Genomic DNA, 16,771 nt, shown 5'->3' with positions numbered 1-16,771 from the left:
TCAAAAACGAAGTTAGGGTTTCGCGGACCATTTACAATTGAAAAAAAATATCAATAACGATTACGTTAACTGTATTTTCTTTTTTCATCGCCAGATATGTAATTCCAATAGATTTACTCCGTAATGTTATTAATCTGTAGGTACAAATACTTGATTAACCGTTATGACCTTATGTCATCTAAATAATTTAATATGGACAAAAGACATATAGATTAGCTGATTTTTAATATGAATAGATACCAATCTGGGCTTAATTTGTTTGTACCTACATGCAAATTAGCGGAGAACCTTTCTCACTGAATTCCGGTTAACACCTATTAAAATGAGGGTTAAGATTATTTAAAATAATGAACAAATGTTTAATAAAATTGCTTACATTGAATGTTTATGTCAAACGTTGCATTTGAACGTCCGTTGGCGACTTGCCTAATGCTAGGTTCCATGAGATTCTCAACACTTAGTGTGTATGACCCATCATGTGATATTTGTACATTACTGATTGAAAGGGTGTTACCTGCAGATATGTTGCTTGTTGGCTACATCCAAGTTAAATTGTCAGGAGACGGGTTCCCTTCACTGTTACAAGTAATGCTTAAACTTGTGTTTAAAATCATGTTTATAACAAGCAAAAAAAAACAGAAAAAGAAAACGCATTCAGTAATGCACCAGTCATTTGTACCCCCCCCCCCCCCCCCAAGTCCGGGGAATAGCGGGGACTTTGACTTTCGGTCCAGTCAAACCCGGGCAAAATCTCCGCCCTGCGTGGACGATCTGATGGTAAAACCCCCGCAAAATGCCCCCGCACGAAAGGGACCCTAGATAAGGCCAATTTCCTGCTATATTTGGCGTGAAGACAAAACCACCGCATTCACCCGGCACTGCGGGGCCACCTGGAAGGTAAAAACACGGGCCATTTCCCTGGCTATTCCCGGTTTACTCCGGACCTGGAGGGGGGGCGTGGTTACAATTGACTGGTGCATTAAATTAAGGACGTAAACTTCTTTGACCAGGCGATTCCAGTTGTCGCTTTTGCGGAAGCATCGATCACATATGGTCTGTTTTGCTATATTGATATTATTCCTGGACGCATTTGAATATTTTACAGGCAATGATAAAATGTGCACACAACGACTGCCCTTTCTAACCATGTGTTGTGTTTACACATGCAACGGTCATGGTTTTCAATTGAGTGCATAATGGTGGTAAATGCCGGAGCTTTATCTAAAGAAATAATTTCCTAGTTTTAGAATCGATTCAGTGTGACACTATATTTTGCCACATTTCACCCTTTAGCGCTGTGATTTTGGATTGCACTAGCGATAGCAAAGGCTTACAACATGGTTGTAAAAGTTAATATGGATTAAAATGTCTAAACTATATATATACTTGTACTTGTATTAAATGAAACACTGCATTGTATATTTAACACATATGTACAAGCATATTTATCTTAAACACAAAACCCGTTTTGTTCACATTATCATGATGGATGACATTCCATGGAACAAAATCAATCGAGAAAAATCCGAAATCCGAAACCTACTACGATAACAGGTTTTCTGATAAACTATTGCATATATATTTTTTGAGAAAAGAACAATAAAACAGCAAAAAAACTTTACAGTTTCGACAAGAAGTAATGCATATCAAATATTTTCTGCAATGTGTAGCAATAACCAAGGAATTACTTAACCGAATACAATAAGTTTTAATAAATAATGTTCTAAGAGTAAGAGCTGAAAAGCGGTTCAGGTATCCGCCTTCCATCCAAAAGGGTGTTGGTTCGAGCCCTACCAGCGCAAGTGCTTCTTGACCTATTGAAATTAACATATGAAGGAAAAAGATTCGTGAATGATTTATATCAGCGTTTTACTAGACAATTATGGTAAGGAAGGTCAGGGCTTTAGCTGTGTGATAACTGTATTCTTGGAAACATAAATTCTTCATACGTGTGACGAGTTTGTGTGTGTGTAAAATAAGAGTCCACAGAGCATACCCTTGAAATGTATATTGGTTTGTTGGGGGTAAATCTGTTTTACCACAGTCCATGGTCGATGCCTTTTCTCCCTACCCGTTTCCAGCGAAACTGTTTATGTTCTACTTTAAGCTGTAACACTTGGAATTGTGTATGTAATCCTCTATATGTATGTTCGTACATTTCATTGCGAATGATCTAGGACTACCATAGTCTACAATTATTATCCTTAACAATGAGGAGTACAGTATTTTTTCCGCGAAAAACGTAATGCAGGATATTTTTGTACTTTCCGTTACAAATTTATGTTATTTGAAGAAGTTATATTAAAATAAACAAGGAATAAAATATTTGTCTCTGATGTATTTATGAATAAATGCTGATTCATCGAGATTCCTTAAATCCGGCCTCCGTGATTTGTGTTCTCATGCTTCAGAACTGTCAAACATTGAACAGCATATACATTTATTTTCTAGTGTGTTTCTATTTTTTATTTAAGTTAACACCCTCCTTTGTACGATGATGAAATGATTATGCGACTGCATGCCACATGGCTTAAACCGGCGAGCAATGTCGGTCAACTATCTTTGTACATTTTATGACCATACCATAACCGTAGAAGAGTTCGCACTATTGTTCAGGCAGGATTTATTCGAAGGCATTTCACGTTTCAACAATAAAAAATATATATGTACATTTGAACGAACAAATCGGTTGTAACTTTTAATCTGTTTATTTTCTAAACTTTACAAAGATATTCTAAATGATGAGGATTTCATCAAATCACCAATGAAACAAATAAGTAAGAGATCATCGCACACTCAGTCGAAAAGTTTTATGAGGTGGATAAGATTTTAGTTCTGCATGTGAACAGTTGTAGGTTCTCGTATGTCTCGTATTCAGCCGGTGTTGTTCGCTGTTCGGTTTCTTCAAGTTTTCGTTGGAAATCTGTAGAACATACGTTTATAGTAAAATTACTAACAATAGGTGGTCCATATATTGTTTTAATCGCAAGTGTTACTCTAATTGTTACTGGGAGTATAGTAACAATAAGTTTGATGGCCATGTTTGCTTTGTAGATAAATCAATATTTGGGATTGCCATAACTGGCATTTCCAAGAATGTTAAACATAAAGAATCCCCATTTTTTTAAAACTCACAGAGTTTTCCTAAACATGGTCAATTATATCCTCAAATAATTGTCAATATCTTATAATATTTACAATGCCAGGAATGTTAAAGACTATGCTAAAAAATAAAAAAATACCATGCTTGTTCCAGCTATAATGCTTACAAAATCATGCACATACTAAACGCTGAAAATGCGAATAAAGAAATTTAATTATGAAGAGGTTCAAAAATCTTAACTCAAATGCATCGTTAAATTAAAGGTATAGTTATTTAGATTGTTGATAACTGGTGAAAATTTAGCGTCCAATGGGATTGAAATAAGGGAAAAAATGCGAAAGCACTTATAACTTTTTTCTGTAATGAACTTTCGTTCATTTTCTCTGCACAGTCGTAATAATAAACAATTATGTTTGAAAGATAATAAAATTCGTTTGGGTCAATAGGCATCCAGTTTTATCTTCATATTTTATTTCGGTCAAAGAAGCAAATAAGACCAAGTGTTGACAATGTGCGATCGCAGAATACCATGGTTGGTTAGTTGATACAAACTGTTTTAACATCAATATGTGCGCTGCGAACGCTTGAACGCTGTTGAAATTATGGGCTCCTTCCTTAAGCTGGTGAAATAAAAGTTAAACAATTCAATTGTAAACACTGTACCTACCGAGTTCGGAATATTCCATGACGCCCGTGTATCCCAGGGTCGTTAACTCTTTATACCTGAAATAAACCCAAAAACAAAATCATCGACGTTACTTAGATAAGTCAAGACATGTAATCACATATTCATACAATCATGTTATTGTGATATTTTTTACAGATTAGCCCTATGGACTTAGTGCAAACAGATTTATTAAAATGAATACGAGGGATAATCCTCATTCGATTTTTTAGGATATTAAAGATATTCTATTGTATTTAAAGTATTGTAATCAAACCTTATTTCCTCATACTCGGAATCGTCGTTCTTGATGTCAAGATCTGAAACAATTTGCCAAAAAAAAAATTAAATAAAAATTATATACAACTTTTTTGGTTTACCTTTTTTAAGAAAATTATTGCTATTTAAAAACGCATTATGATGGTCTATAAATAACGCTTGCTTATACTGTAATAAATTTGCGACAACGATTGAAATACAATTGTTTGTCGTTTTAATTAACAATGCCATGCTGTGCGTTACATATTTACGAAAGTTATAATAAAGAACAGACTTTCTACATTTTATAAACCACCTTGAAACCGAAAACATATGATGTAATTGTGGCAAAATTATATTTCGTATTTAGTATGTTTTATTTACAGTGAACGAAGCGGATGTCGACATCGATTTGGCTTCATCGTTAAACATCTACCTATTGTATGATAAATGTAAAAACTGCCATAATCTACGACTATCGAAATGATATGGATTCGTTAAGTGTGTGTATTTAAGCAATTAAATGGCCCTAACTCTGAAGTGACTACGGCTCCTGTACATCAATTGAACAAGTATGGCGACGATCTGAAAAAGCTTTCCGATTTACAGCGCGGACATCATCAATCTTGTAAAATTAAGCAATTCACGTGCATACCTCTGAGGTAACTAGTTCGCCATGGGTCGATTATCTAACTTTAGATTCTACCTTTAAACATATTGACCAAGTTTGAGGATGATCGGTCAAAAGCTTATTGAATTAAAGTGCAGACAACATATGTTGAGGTTTTCTAAGCAATTCAAGGGCATTCCATAAGTGACTAGGGTACATAAAATGCCCATGTTTGGTTAGTATTAGGCAAACGTTTGTTTTCAACAGCGCAGACAACATATCAAATTTTGTTATTAAAGCTTTAGGTCTAAAGTGTCAGGAGCATCATGGCTGCATATCAATTCTGGCCGAGATATTCTATCCATACATATATTATTTAAAAATCAATGGTGATCGGTCTAAATCTCTTCGTGTTACAGCACAGACATTTAAAATATTTTTGAAATTGAAATTGAAACAGATTCAATGGCCTTAACTGTGAAGTGACTTAGGCGACACATTTCTTCTTATGTTTAAACTGGAACGAGATGATCTGCGCATACACATATTATCCACATTTGGTGGTAATTTGTCAAAATAATATCTAATTGCATCGCATATGGCAAGCAGTTTCTTTCATTGAAGGGCAATGTATATATATAAAGTGAAGGGGTGACTTGCAACGTTTTCAAACTTGGCAGAGATATTCTACCAATAGACATATTGTTCAAGTTTGGTGATTATCGGTTTTAAGCTTATTGAGTAGGTGCGCATGCAAGGCCCACTGACGACCCCTGCCGCCGTAGGTGAGTCCATAAAACATCCGATTGTCCACTGTACATGTACTCATTGATTCCCTTTGAATAAATTATATCATAAAAGGGGGAGGGTCACCCTTTTTTTAGAGGTAAAACAAACATATCTTAAATGGAAATGATTTAATTTAAGTACAATAAATATTATAATTTAGAACGTACCATTGTTTTTATTAGTAGACTTTCGTTTCCTGTAGAAGAATGTCACTAAAAGGATAGATATTAACACCACAGAAGCGCCAACAGAACCTATAATTGTTGCAAATGAGCTCGTTGATGCACTCTTTGTTGCAAGAGACTCATCTACAAATGTTAAAATTCAACTTGTTAATGTAAGATGTTCGCAAATCATAACGATGTAAGAATATATTCTTAACTATATGGTAGAGGATGTACTGTTCAGCCATTTGCCTAGACGCGTTTTATATCTCACGACAATGGTCTACCTTAATGCATGATCTACTAAAACAAATCGTTTTATACATTCACTGCACAATTGCATTTCTGCCCAAAAGTGTTTCTTATCACTGTTATGTGTTATTTATTTATGGAAATGCTTATCCGGCTTCCCCGATTTGTAAACATAGGTGTAATACCGGTCCAGCAATTTTCAACGCCAGTACTAGTACATCAGCGTATAACTTACCATCTTTAAGAATGCGAAATATCTCCATTTTAGATCCAACCTCATTGTCTGCTGTGACGGAGTAGTTGCAAAAATCTCCGGGTTCTACTGGGTTGACTATGACAACTGAAGTCATGTTGTCTTCTGATGTAATTATCGTTACTCTGTCATTGTCATTGGCATGTATGGCATTTTTCAAATTGCTTGAAAGGTTTCGCCACACAATACTTGTTGGTAATGGGTTAGAATAGAAGCTAAAGTTCATAACTGCCTTTTCACCTTGAGAACTCCTGACACTCGTGATTGGGAATTCGTTAAGACGATACATGGGTGAACCTATAGACATGATGAATGCATGTAAACAAATCTCTATCCTCACGTTCTTTAACTAGTGAATGTCATTTATTATATTTGCTGTTTCTTTTATCTTACAGAAAACCTGACAAAAATACAATATTTCAGTTATATTAACTTCAGCAAAGGTTACAAGGAGGCCATCCACTCAAAATGCATCTCCAAAATTACCACATAAACTTTCCAGTAGGCATTTCCGTTGACGTTGACAACTGTTGATTTTATATATTAAAGCTGCACTCTCACAGAGTTACTGTTTTGACAACTTTTTTTTTATTTTTTGTCTTATAATTAGATTTTTTTGCGTAAATATCTGCTAATGTTTTATAGCTTAAACCTAACGGTTTAAGAAAAATGCAAAAAACATCATTTTTTGGACGGAAATATAAAACAAATGGGATCTGATCTTTTGTTAGCAGTCTTTTATCACTGGTTTGCAGATATTTACGCAAACATTTGCTCGTTCAAAAGACAAAAAATAAAAGAAGTTGTTTAAACGTTCAATCTGTGAGAGTGAATTGATAAAGACACTTACATCTGACATCAACTGTGATAGTTCTGCTCTCGGGTGATCCACTATTATGCGTGTTCGCAGTTACACATGTAAAACTGCCTTTGTCTTCCAAGCATGAACTGGTCTTGCTATATCGCAGTTGTTTATTTCCTGCCGTAGATTGCAATGTTGTGCCATTTGAAGACAATATACTAATATTACCTGGCGGGTCGCTATCTACATCGCATATAAACTGTAATTCTTGCATATGATTCAAAGTGGCATTTGAAGCAACGAATCTCTGTCTTGTTGCTTTATCTAAAATGTTAAACAAATAATATAGCTGGTTCACAGTGATCATTGTAAATTGCAACACTCATTGCTATTTAAAAGGGAAATTATTTTTATAATAATAAAGTATATTCCTTTACATTTTTCAAATGCAGAGGTTATCTGTTATTTTAAAGGTAAGCGCTTATTTTAACTAATGGACTTATAAAAGGTTCCGCGAATGTCGTTTATTAATGTCGAAATCTGAAATATAGATGTTAATACATAAGACAAGTATGGAAATAACATAATGAAAGTATTACACTGAACTTCGACATAAAAGTTGTGTGTGTCGACTCCAACTTTTTCTGCATAGCCAGTTGGGGTCATTTTGTTGCTAGCAAAACATGTAAAATTGCCTTCGTCCTTTCGAGAAATGTTGAGAATGTCGATCAGCTCTCCGACCATTTCTCCTGTAGCTTTGGTTGTACTTTTCCATGTAACGAACGTTTCTCTTGGATTTCCTAGCGACACTTTGCAATATATACTAAATGTTGTACCTTCGACAAGCGACGAACTCAATTTCAACATTTGTTATTTTTGGTGGATCTGAAAGAACATTCACAATATGTCATTATCTCTATAACGTTGGCTAATGCACTTATTTTGTATGACTTGTACAATATATTGAGCTTTTCAGACATAAATAGCTACGAATAAAATCGTTTTAACTCAACTCAGAAAAAACGTAATAATATAATGTGCAAGTCCGATGTTTCTAAACTATTTGTTGATTGGGAACATGAAGTAAAAGAAGGTTGGCACTAGCAATATAGATTTTAGTTAATTTACGAATGCTACTGTTAACAATAAAAAAGTGGTTGGAGTATACCAAACATTTATTTTCATAAATTATGTTGTTGTTTTTCATTCGAATGTACACTATACACATTTGCCGACGCATATATCTATTGCTGACGAACATCCGTGATTGAGGTTTGCATACAAACTAATTGAAGTTAGGTGTTTTCAATGATTTTGTGAAATTCATGCAGATTACAACTATTGCCAGAATTCGTATTTGCACCCTAATCTCTTTATCCGTAAACGCCTCAGGAAAGCGTCGGAAGATATGGCAGATTATATCTTTATTTAAAATTACTTGATTTTTTACTACGGGGATTATCCTTACTTGAATTTGTTTTGGCCACAACCAACGCCTTTTCCATATGTGTTACTGGTAGTTAGAAATAAAATGTCAACTAAATGTGTCCAGTTTGCGCTTTCTTTTTGGAATAAGTACCATTTCGTAGTGCATTATCGTTTCCAATTATAACACTGTTAAGCATGCAACAGGAAATGACGTTTGTATTTTTTTTCTTTTACTTTTGTATACATCGAAACTTCTTTGTTTTTAAATTCATTATGCAGTACAAGGTAGACTAACGAAATCAGATGAATGACGTTATATTGACATGTAATGCTAAAACACACACACAAAAACTGACAACACCTGCCAACTTCTTTGTCAATAAGAACGCCAACCACTACCGACAAACGTCATTTAAACGGTTACATTGTCGGTGCTTGATGTGTGCGTCGAGCTAGTATGCTAGACGTTCAATCGCAAGAATGTTTTGATTTAATTAGGAGTAAAAATAATTACGAAGGAATATTTAATATATTAGGACAATATAAATATAGGCAGGCTTTTCCAGATTATCCAACAGCAATGTCTTGTGTCCTTTTACTGAGGAATACATTTTATAAAATGGTGAAAAAGAAGCACTCTCTGGCTGCAAAATTGCAACAGAATTACTTACACTCATGCAACAAACAGCACAAAACCGCAAAACATTGCATTGTAGGTAATCTCAAAGTTATTGTTCAGTTTCAGCGTTTATTAAAATGCACATGTATATTAAGTTATTGAACAAAATTCTGATAAAAAACATTTTCTTCTTATATAAGAGTACTATGATCCACATAAAACATGCCCAGTGCAATTAAGTATTTGCTTTTTTAACATTTGCTCTTCCTTCTCTCCAAATAGTTCACTTTCTCTTATAACGAACATTAAACATCAAAGTATAGACAAATTGCGCATGCTTAACCAAGGCTGACTTTGTGGTTAAACTGCACCATTTTAATTATGAAAGAGTGTGTGTGTTGGTCCTATAAAAAGTTCATAATAAATTTATACTTACATAATACATCGAGGTAAAATGATATCTCTTTTTGACCCTCAAGAATTTCCCCATATGATGTATTCATGGTATTATGGGCATTGCAAACGTATGTCGCTGAGTAAATTTTTGACGTGTTTGCAAATACCAATTCACTGGAAAGTGCGTTGTTCCATTTAAAGGAGGGTTCCGGCTTTGCTTTTACAAAACATGTCACATTTAAGGGTTGATCGACAAGTACTTTTAAAATCGAATCTTGAATTCCGATGATCCTGTTACAAGTTTTAAACTGAAGAATAGGAACTTCTGGGGGATCTGTAGCAAAGAAATTGAAAAACGTACACATAAAAAAAACGAATTTTCAAATCGAACACTTAACTTAATTCTAAACTAATAGTTTTTTCTATATAGTCATATCAAAGATGAAAACACCACATACATGATATATTTACTTACACAGTACTTCAAACTGAAGTATTTCCGTAATACTTTGTTGAATTGTAGAAGCACCAATCGGATTCAGCTCATTTGAAATGTTGCAAGAAATGCTTACGTCATAATTGAACACTTGTGATATTGTCTCTCCAACTTGATTGTTCGACCACTTGTACGACGACGTCGGATTAGCATCAGCAAAGGCGACAATACTGATTTCTTTGCCTTTAATTACAGACACGACCCCTGATGGAATGTTCTTTCCATTGTGTCCAAAAACGAAGTTAGGGTTTCGCGGACCATCTACAAACGAATTCATTTCAATAACGATTACGTTAACTGTATTTTGTTTATTTTACCGCCAGATATGTAATTCCAATTGAAATGAGGGTTTAGATTATTTGAAATAATGAACAAATGTATAATAAAATTGCTTACATTGAATGTTTATGTCAAACGTTGCATTTGAACGTCCGTTGACGACTTGCCCAATGCTAGGTTCCATGAGATTCTGAACACTAAGTGTGTATAACCCATCATGTGATATTTGAACATTACTGATTGAAAGGGTTTTTCCTTCAGATATGTTGCTTGTTGGCCACATCCAAGTAAAATTGTCAGGAGACGGGTTCCCTTCACTGTTACAAGTAATGCTTAAACTTGTGTTTAAAATAATGTTTATAACGTCTTGGTGCAAAGTGGTATTGCCAAGTGTACACACTGGCGGAGTTGGTTCATCTAAAACAGAATAAAGGAATGCAAAAAAAGTCATTTTCATTTTTGTGTGCTTCTTTATTCGAAAGTATATCAATTCTCTATATGCAAATAACTGCTTACAGTACACATGTATGTACACAACACGCCGATCCGTCCATCCAAAAATATTTGATGCAGAGCAGTTGCATGTTGATTCGGTCAAATCAGTAGCAATCCAAGTGACGGTACTTATAGCACTGGACTGTGAATTCTCGTCGCTTTGAATACCATCGTAGCAAGACCATTTCAGAGTTGCAAGAGGATTTCCACCGTAAACTTGGCATTTTAAAGATTGATTTATGTTCGAATTTCGCATCAGGTAAAAGCTGATATCATTTGTTTGATTATTTACCAAAATTGTTGTTTGTGATTTGTCTGAAATATGTACATAATCAGTGTTATGTTTTATATTATAAACAATTAAAAGACCAGTATCATTTTCAAAAGTTCATAAACCTGTTTCAAGTCTAATTGTCAAAGTCCATGTGAGGAAGATGCGTCATGTCTTGAAAAATATACAGCGTCACAAAGTTGGCCAAAAACGACACAAATAATTACTGTAAACATACATCTCACATTAAGGTGAATCCTTCTGCTTACAACCATTATTCCAGCAATGTTACTTGCAGTACAATAGATCGCCATTCCATTATGTCCCGCGCTGGCATTTAATGTAACATTACTAACTGCAGTTGATAATCCATCGTTTGCCGGGTAATTCTCGACTACAGAAAGGGCAGTTATATTTTCATCATCGTTTGACACATTTGAGAATCTATTGTCCAAGAACCAACTGATATTAGCAGCCGGTAACCCATCTGGGGCTTCACATGTCAAGGTTAGCTGCTCCGTATCGTTTATTGTTATAACATTCAGTTCATCTGACGCTATAATTGCTTCTGTTATGGGCACTTAAAAACGGAAAAGAAAATGAAAACAAATACATTAAAACTTTAGTGTCGATTGATAGAACAACTATCAGTATTGTGGTTATATAAACTGTCTTTATCTGGAATGAAACATGCACTCTTTTAATCATGCTGTTTTCTGACTAATATCCCTCAGAGATGTGGTCAAATTTTATAAAAAAAAGTTTAAACAAAATCAAGGATTACGGGTAAATGACATAGGAAAGGTCTAAGTATGCATTCACTATCAAGGTGAATCCAGTCAAAGCATGACCATTCATTCAAGGGCCTTAACCTTTAAATGAACAATGCCCTCTGGTTGTTTATCGATTTTGGTTGAAATATTATGCTCTTAAACCTTTTGTCTAGGTTTGTTTCCGAAACAAAGCATACGGAGAGTTTTTGGTCTCCCTGTGGCAATTCAAGACTCAAGACCATTTTTACCCACCAAGTTTCGGCGATAAGATAATACATGCTGTTCTCCTGGGTGAAGAGGTTTTAGTCATGTTTTGGGTTTTAAGAACACTAAACTATACTTCTTTCAATTTTAACTTTATTTTGTTTTGTTTTATGTTACATCATTTTGTAGCAGTCAACAACTCTCTTTTTTTATATCCCCCAGCGAAGGTTACATAAAACTATTATCAATAGTCCTTCACAACACATGCTTAAGTTAAGCAACATAGCATGTGTAATTTTTCGAATTTGATCATTCAAGTGTCATAACTGTAAAACTAACTGTGCAATCTTGAGGTCGCTTGACTTTTGCTTAAACATTGTGTTCATGTATGGTTTCATCATCAAGTTTAGTACAGTTTGATAAGAAATTAAACAGAAAAAAGTTTTTGGACAAATGAAAGGGCTTAAACGCTGCAATAAAAAAGTGCGATCTGGCTGTTCAGTAACCTGGGCTGAAAATTTGTGTAATAGAATTTGTTCGATGTGAAACTATGTGTGACGCCGTAGACGACGACAACGTGGACGACGACACTCGACTGCAGTCGAGTCTGCAGCTCTCGGATTTTATTTTCTCATTCTACTATTAAAACACATTTTGAAAACCGTTGAACTTAATAACTCTTTTTTTAACAGGCCGGCTTAATTGACACAATCATATCCTTTCGATTTGTATTTCTACCAATCTTTAGATCAACAAAGTTATTGTTAGAATATTGTTTTAGGTTATCAAAACATATAATGTCTTCATAGGAAAATAAAATCATCGGAATGGCATGTTTTATGTAAAATGAGATAGCAACATAGTTATATGCTAATATTCAACCAACCTGATACTCTCAGTTCAACTAGATTACTGAACCTGTCTGATGCAAAAAAGTCTTGACACTTCCAAAATCCACTTTGCTCTCTTGTTATTGATTCAGTTATACACACAAGATTGTTCTTATCGCAACTGCAGCTATCGATAAAAACTGTACTGTTGATGGCAAATTTAACTGTACAGTTGGGTACGGTATATATTGAATATAAGATCCTACTCAAACTTGTTGGTGATTGCCCGCTGCTGAGTTCAAGCACCGGAGCATCATATCCTGCTGTGCATTTATACAACACCGAGTTATTTTCGAAAGTAACTTGCGGTTCTATGGTCAATGTGACATTGGTGCATTCTGAAAAATAAAATGTCCTTATCGCATGCGCTAGAAAAATAAATTATTATTATTATTATTATTATTATTATTATTATTATTATTATTATTATTATTATTATTATTATTATAAGTAGTAGTAGTAGTAGTAGTAGTAGTAGTAGTAGTAGTAGTAGTAGTATTAGTAATGTGTATAGGTTACATTCATGCAGGTATCAAATGACAATATTAGAATTGCAACTAATGCCAATACAATAGTAGTATAAACTTTACCGATAGTAGTTTCAATCCCCAGGTAACACAATGTTGTTTAAATGTTGTTTTGCCTGAATAAGTATTTCTAATTATTATGAAGTCATTGCATGTAAATCTTTCCCATATTGGCCTTGAAATATTTTTACTCGAAAAACGTTTTTTTCTGGTTTGGCATGTACGCGGACACAGCAATATTTGTCAGACAGTGAGACCGGTGTATTTTGCGACATTTATGTCACTTTTAGATCAACTTGTGTTTAACAACACAAATTTATTGTTTTACTTCGTGAGTTTGAGACCCGGACGTGCCTCTTACATGCAATAGTTTAATTCAAGAAGTCTTATCAGTCTCATTACTTCTGTGATATCTCGAGTCATTTCAATGAAGACCTTTTGTGTATTATATAACAAATACAATTAACATTGAATTATTACCGAGCTTACGTATGATAATATTCTATCCGAGCATTTCAATGTTTGAATGTATCTTATATCGAATGTTTACTGTCATAGTAATAATAATAATAATAATAATAATAATGCTGCTGCCGCTGCCGCTGCCGCTACCACTACCACTACCACTACCACTACTACTACTACTACTACTACTACTACTACTTCTTCTTCTACTACTATTACCTGATCACTTTTATGGAACATTTGGTCAAGCGTGAAGAAGAGTTATCTGCGCTATTCAATGTATGATAATCGATTAACATCTTATGGAAATAAAGAATACATCTTATACATTTGATCATGTATACACTTCGTTACATAAACTGTATTCATGATTCGTTTATGTATTATTTTATTTGCCATTCTGTGCTTAAAATACTTGTATTTACATATCTTGAGTATACAAACAATTTTCAGCTGTGTTTTCTAAATTGCAACTTGTCGTCAAAACAAGAAACCGAGACAGACTTCCGGTAACACGATAAAATTGGAAGCAATTTGCTTCTTTTTTAACGCTCATGTAGGATATTTGTATACGTTTGTTTAAGTATATAATAATTAATGTTTGTTTAGATAATATCATCTATTGCACCTAACAAGTGTCTGAACATTTTGACTAACAAGTGTTTGAACATTGCGTCATCCCCATGTGTTAATAATTTACCTAACAATTGGAAAACTTACCAAGTGTCTTTAAAACTGCTATTAGGCACCAAAATGCAATGGTCGTCATATTAGGCTCTATAATTTAATACTCATATCCATCTTTATAACACCTTTAAAATTACACGAGCATAACAGTTCATTTAGTTGTATATGTCACTTGAATGTTACAAACAAAACAAACTTTACTTCCTCATGTATTCATTAGCTTCGGTTGGCCTTACGTTGTTGAAAGTAGTATTATACACGCTCAATATACTTTAACAAGGTAGATAAATTCTAATTGAAGGAAAGCCACAAATACATGCATTGTATATTGAGATATTGCTTCCTTGTAGATAAATCCTTCATTTAAATAGTTGGCATGGTGAGGTTATGTTTGTGAGTTCGCGTCGATTAACTTCATCATGGGCTGATCTTACATCACCCCTATTGCGGTATTAAACAGATTATAATCACACAGGGTTAGGCGTTAGCCCAGATATACTAATGCAAAACCTAATGATTTTGGAAAAAAACATCGCTGGCCGACTCAACTTCTGTATAAAAACTGAATACAATAATATGTGATATAGGACTTGAAACCCGTTCCTTCAAAAGGGAGGTAGTAAAATCTTGGGGGAGGGGGGGGGGTTGATAATATGGACTTTAAATATAGTGTATTTTCATTTACCAAAACGCGCAAGGTTTTCCGGAATATTTTGGACAATAATAACTTACAAATTTCATTCTGGCTCAATTGCTGCATCATAAGTTGTCTATATTAATCTGGAATTATTGTTGCATGATAAGTTGTCTCTTTTGTCAGATACTTGCGAGACCCAATGTTTAGACACTGCCTAGTTAATTGTTCAGACACAAGGCCAAGGCACAATGTTCAGACACTGCCAAGGCACAATGTTCAAACTCTTGTGAGGTTCAATGTTCAGACACTTGATAGGCACAATGTTCAGACACTTGATAGTCACAATGTTCAGACCCTGTTAGTCACAATGTTCAGACACTTGATAGTCACAATGTTCAGACACTTGTTAGTCACAATGTTCAGACACTTGTTAGTCACAATGTTCAGACACTTGTTAGTCACAATGTTCAGACACTTGTTAGTCACAATGTTCAGACACTTGTTAGTCACAATGTTCAGACACTTGATAGGCGCAATGTTCAGACACTTGATAGGCGCAATGTTCAGACACTTGATAGGCGCAATGTTCAGACACTTGATAGGCGCAATGTTCAAACACTTGTTAGTCACACTGTTCACACACTTTTAAGTCAAAATGTTCAGACACTTGTTAGGCGCAATGTTCAGACACTTGATAGTCGCAATGTTCGGACACTTGATAGGCGCAATGTACAGATACTTGATAGGCGCAATGTTTAGACACTTGTTAGGCGCAATGTTCAGACACTTGATAGTCGCAATGTTCGGACACTTGATAGGCGCAATGTACAGACACTTGATAGGCGCAATATTCAGACACTTGTTAGTCACAATGTTCAGACACTTGTTACATACAATGTTCAGACACTTGATTGGCGCAATGTTCAGACACTTCAAAGGCGCAATGTTCAGACACTTGTTAGTCATTATGTTCAGACACTAGTTAGTCACAATGTTCAGACACTTGTTAGTCGCAATGTTCACACACTTGTTAGCCACAATTTTCAGACACTTCATAAGTGCAATGTTCCGACACTTGATAGACGCAATGTTCAGACAATTGAAAGTCATAATGTTCAGACACTTGGTAGGCACAATGTTCAGACACTTCATAGGCACAATGTTCAGACACTTAATAGGCGCAATGTTCAGACACTTGTTAGTCACAATGTTCAGACACTTGATAGGCGCAATATTCAGACACTTGATAGTCGCAATATTCAGACACTCAGAATTCACAATGTTCAGACACTTGACTGGCAAAATGTTCAGACACTTGAAAAGCGCAATGTTCAGACACTTTAAAGGAGCAATGTCCAGACACTTGATTGTCGCAATGTTCAGACACTTGATAGGCGCAATGTTCAGACATTTGTAAGTCACAATGTTCTGACACTTGATAGGCGCAATGTTCAGACACTTGTTAGGCGCACTGTTAAGACAGTTGATAGGCGCAATCTTCAGACACTTGATGGACACAATTTTTAGACACTTGACAGACAAATGCTCCGACACTTGATATGCGCAATGCTCCGACACTTGATAGGCGCAATGTTCAGACACTTGATAGGCGCAATGTTCAGACACTTGATAGGCGCAATGTTCAGACACTTGATAGGCGCAATGTTCCGACACTTGATATGCGCAATGCTCCGACACTTGATAAGCGC

General features: G+C 34.9%; 2 protein-coding genes across 5 annotated transcripts; both read right to left on the bottom strand.

Moving 5' to 3' along the window:
* Window positions 1–2,689: 2,689 nt before the first annotated feature.
* Window positions 2,690–7,679, bottom strand: LOC128234102 (uncharacterized). 3 transcript variants are annotated; one of them, XM_052948109.1, is made up of 7 exons: window positions 7,502–7,679; window positions 6,944–7,219; window positions 6,076–6,390; window positions 5,592–5,732; window positions 4,045–4,087; window positions 3,771–3,826; window positions 2,690–2,923 (listed from the first exon to the last, which is right to left on the bottom strand). In XM_052948109.1, exons 2-7 carry the CDS (start codon window positions 7,167–7,169, stop codon window positions 2,811–2,813), a joined length of 894 nt encoding a protein of 297 aa, XP_052804069.1. In that variant the 5' UTR covers window positions 7,170–7,219; window positions 7,502–7,679; the 3' UTR covers window positions 2,690–2,810. The 3 variants fall into 3 exon arrangements, with proteins under 3 accessions (XP_052804069.1, XP_052804067.1, XP_052804068.1); XM_052948107.1 differs by having other exon boundaries at window positions 7,495–7,639; XM_052948108.1 differs by lacking the exon at window positions 5,592–5,732 and having other exon boundaries at window positions 7,495–7,639.
* Window positions 7,645–14,595, bottom strand: LOC128234098 (hemicentin-1-like). Of its 2 annotated transcripts, XM_052948098.1 has the most exons (8): window positions 14,459–14,595; window positions 12,743–13,084; window positions 11,118–11,459; window positions 10,630–10,923; window positions 10,231–10,530; window positions 9,814–10,095; window positions 9,379–9,672; window positions 7,645–7,780 (listed from the first exon to the last, which is right to left on the bottom strand). In XM_052948098.1, the coding sequence occupies exons 1-8, from the start codon at window positions 14,505–14,507 to the stop codon at window positions 7,719–7,721; spliced, it is 1,965 nt and encodes a 654-aa protein (XP_052804058.1). In that variant the 5' UTR covers window positions 14,508–14,595; the 3' UTR covers window positions 7,645–7,718. The 2 variants fall into 2 exon arrangements, with proteins under 2 accessions (XP_052804058.1, XP_052804059.1); XM_052948099.1 differs by lacking the exon at window positions 12,743–13,084 and having other exon boundaries at window positions 14,459–14,575.
* Between the last annotated feature and the right edge of the window lie 2,176 nt (window positions 14,596–16,771).

This window comes from Mya arenaria, chromosome 5 (genome assembly GCF_026914265.1).
Source record: "Mya arenaria isolate MELC-2E11 chromosome 5, ASM2691426v1".
NCBI lineage: Eukaryota > Metazoa > Mollusca > Bivalvia > Myida > Myidae > Mya > Mya arenaria.
Note: the sequence above shows the minus strand (reverse complement) of the source record. Positions and strands in the feature narration are given on the sequence as shown.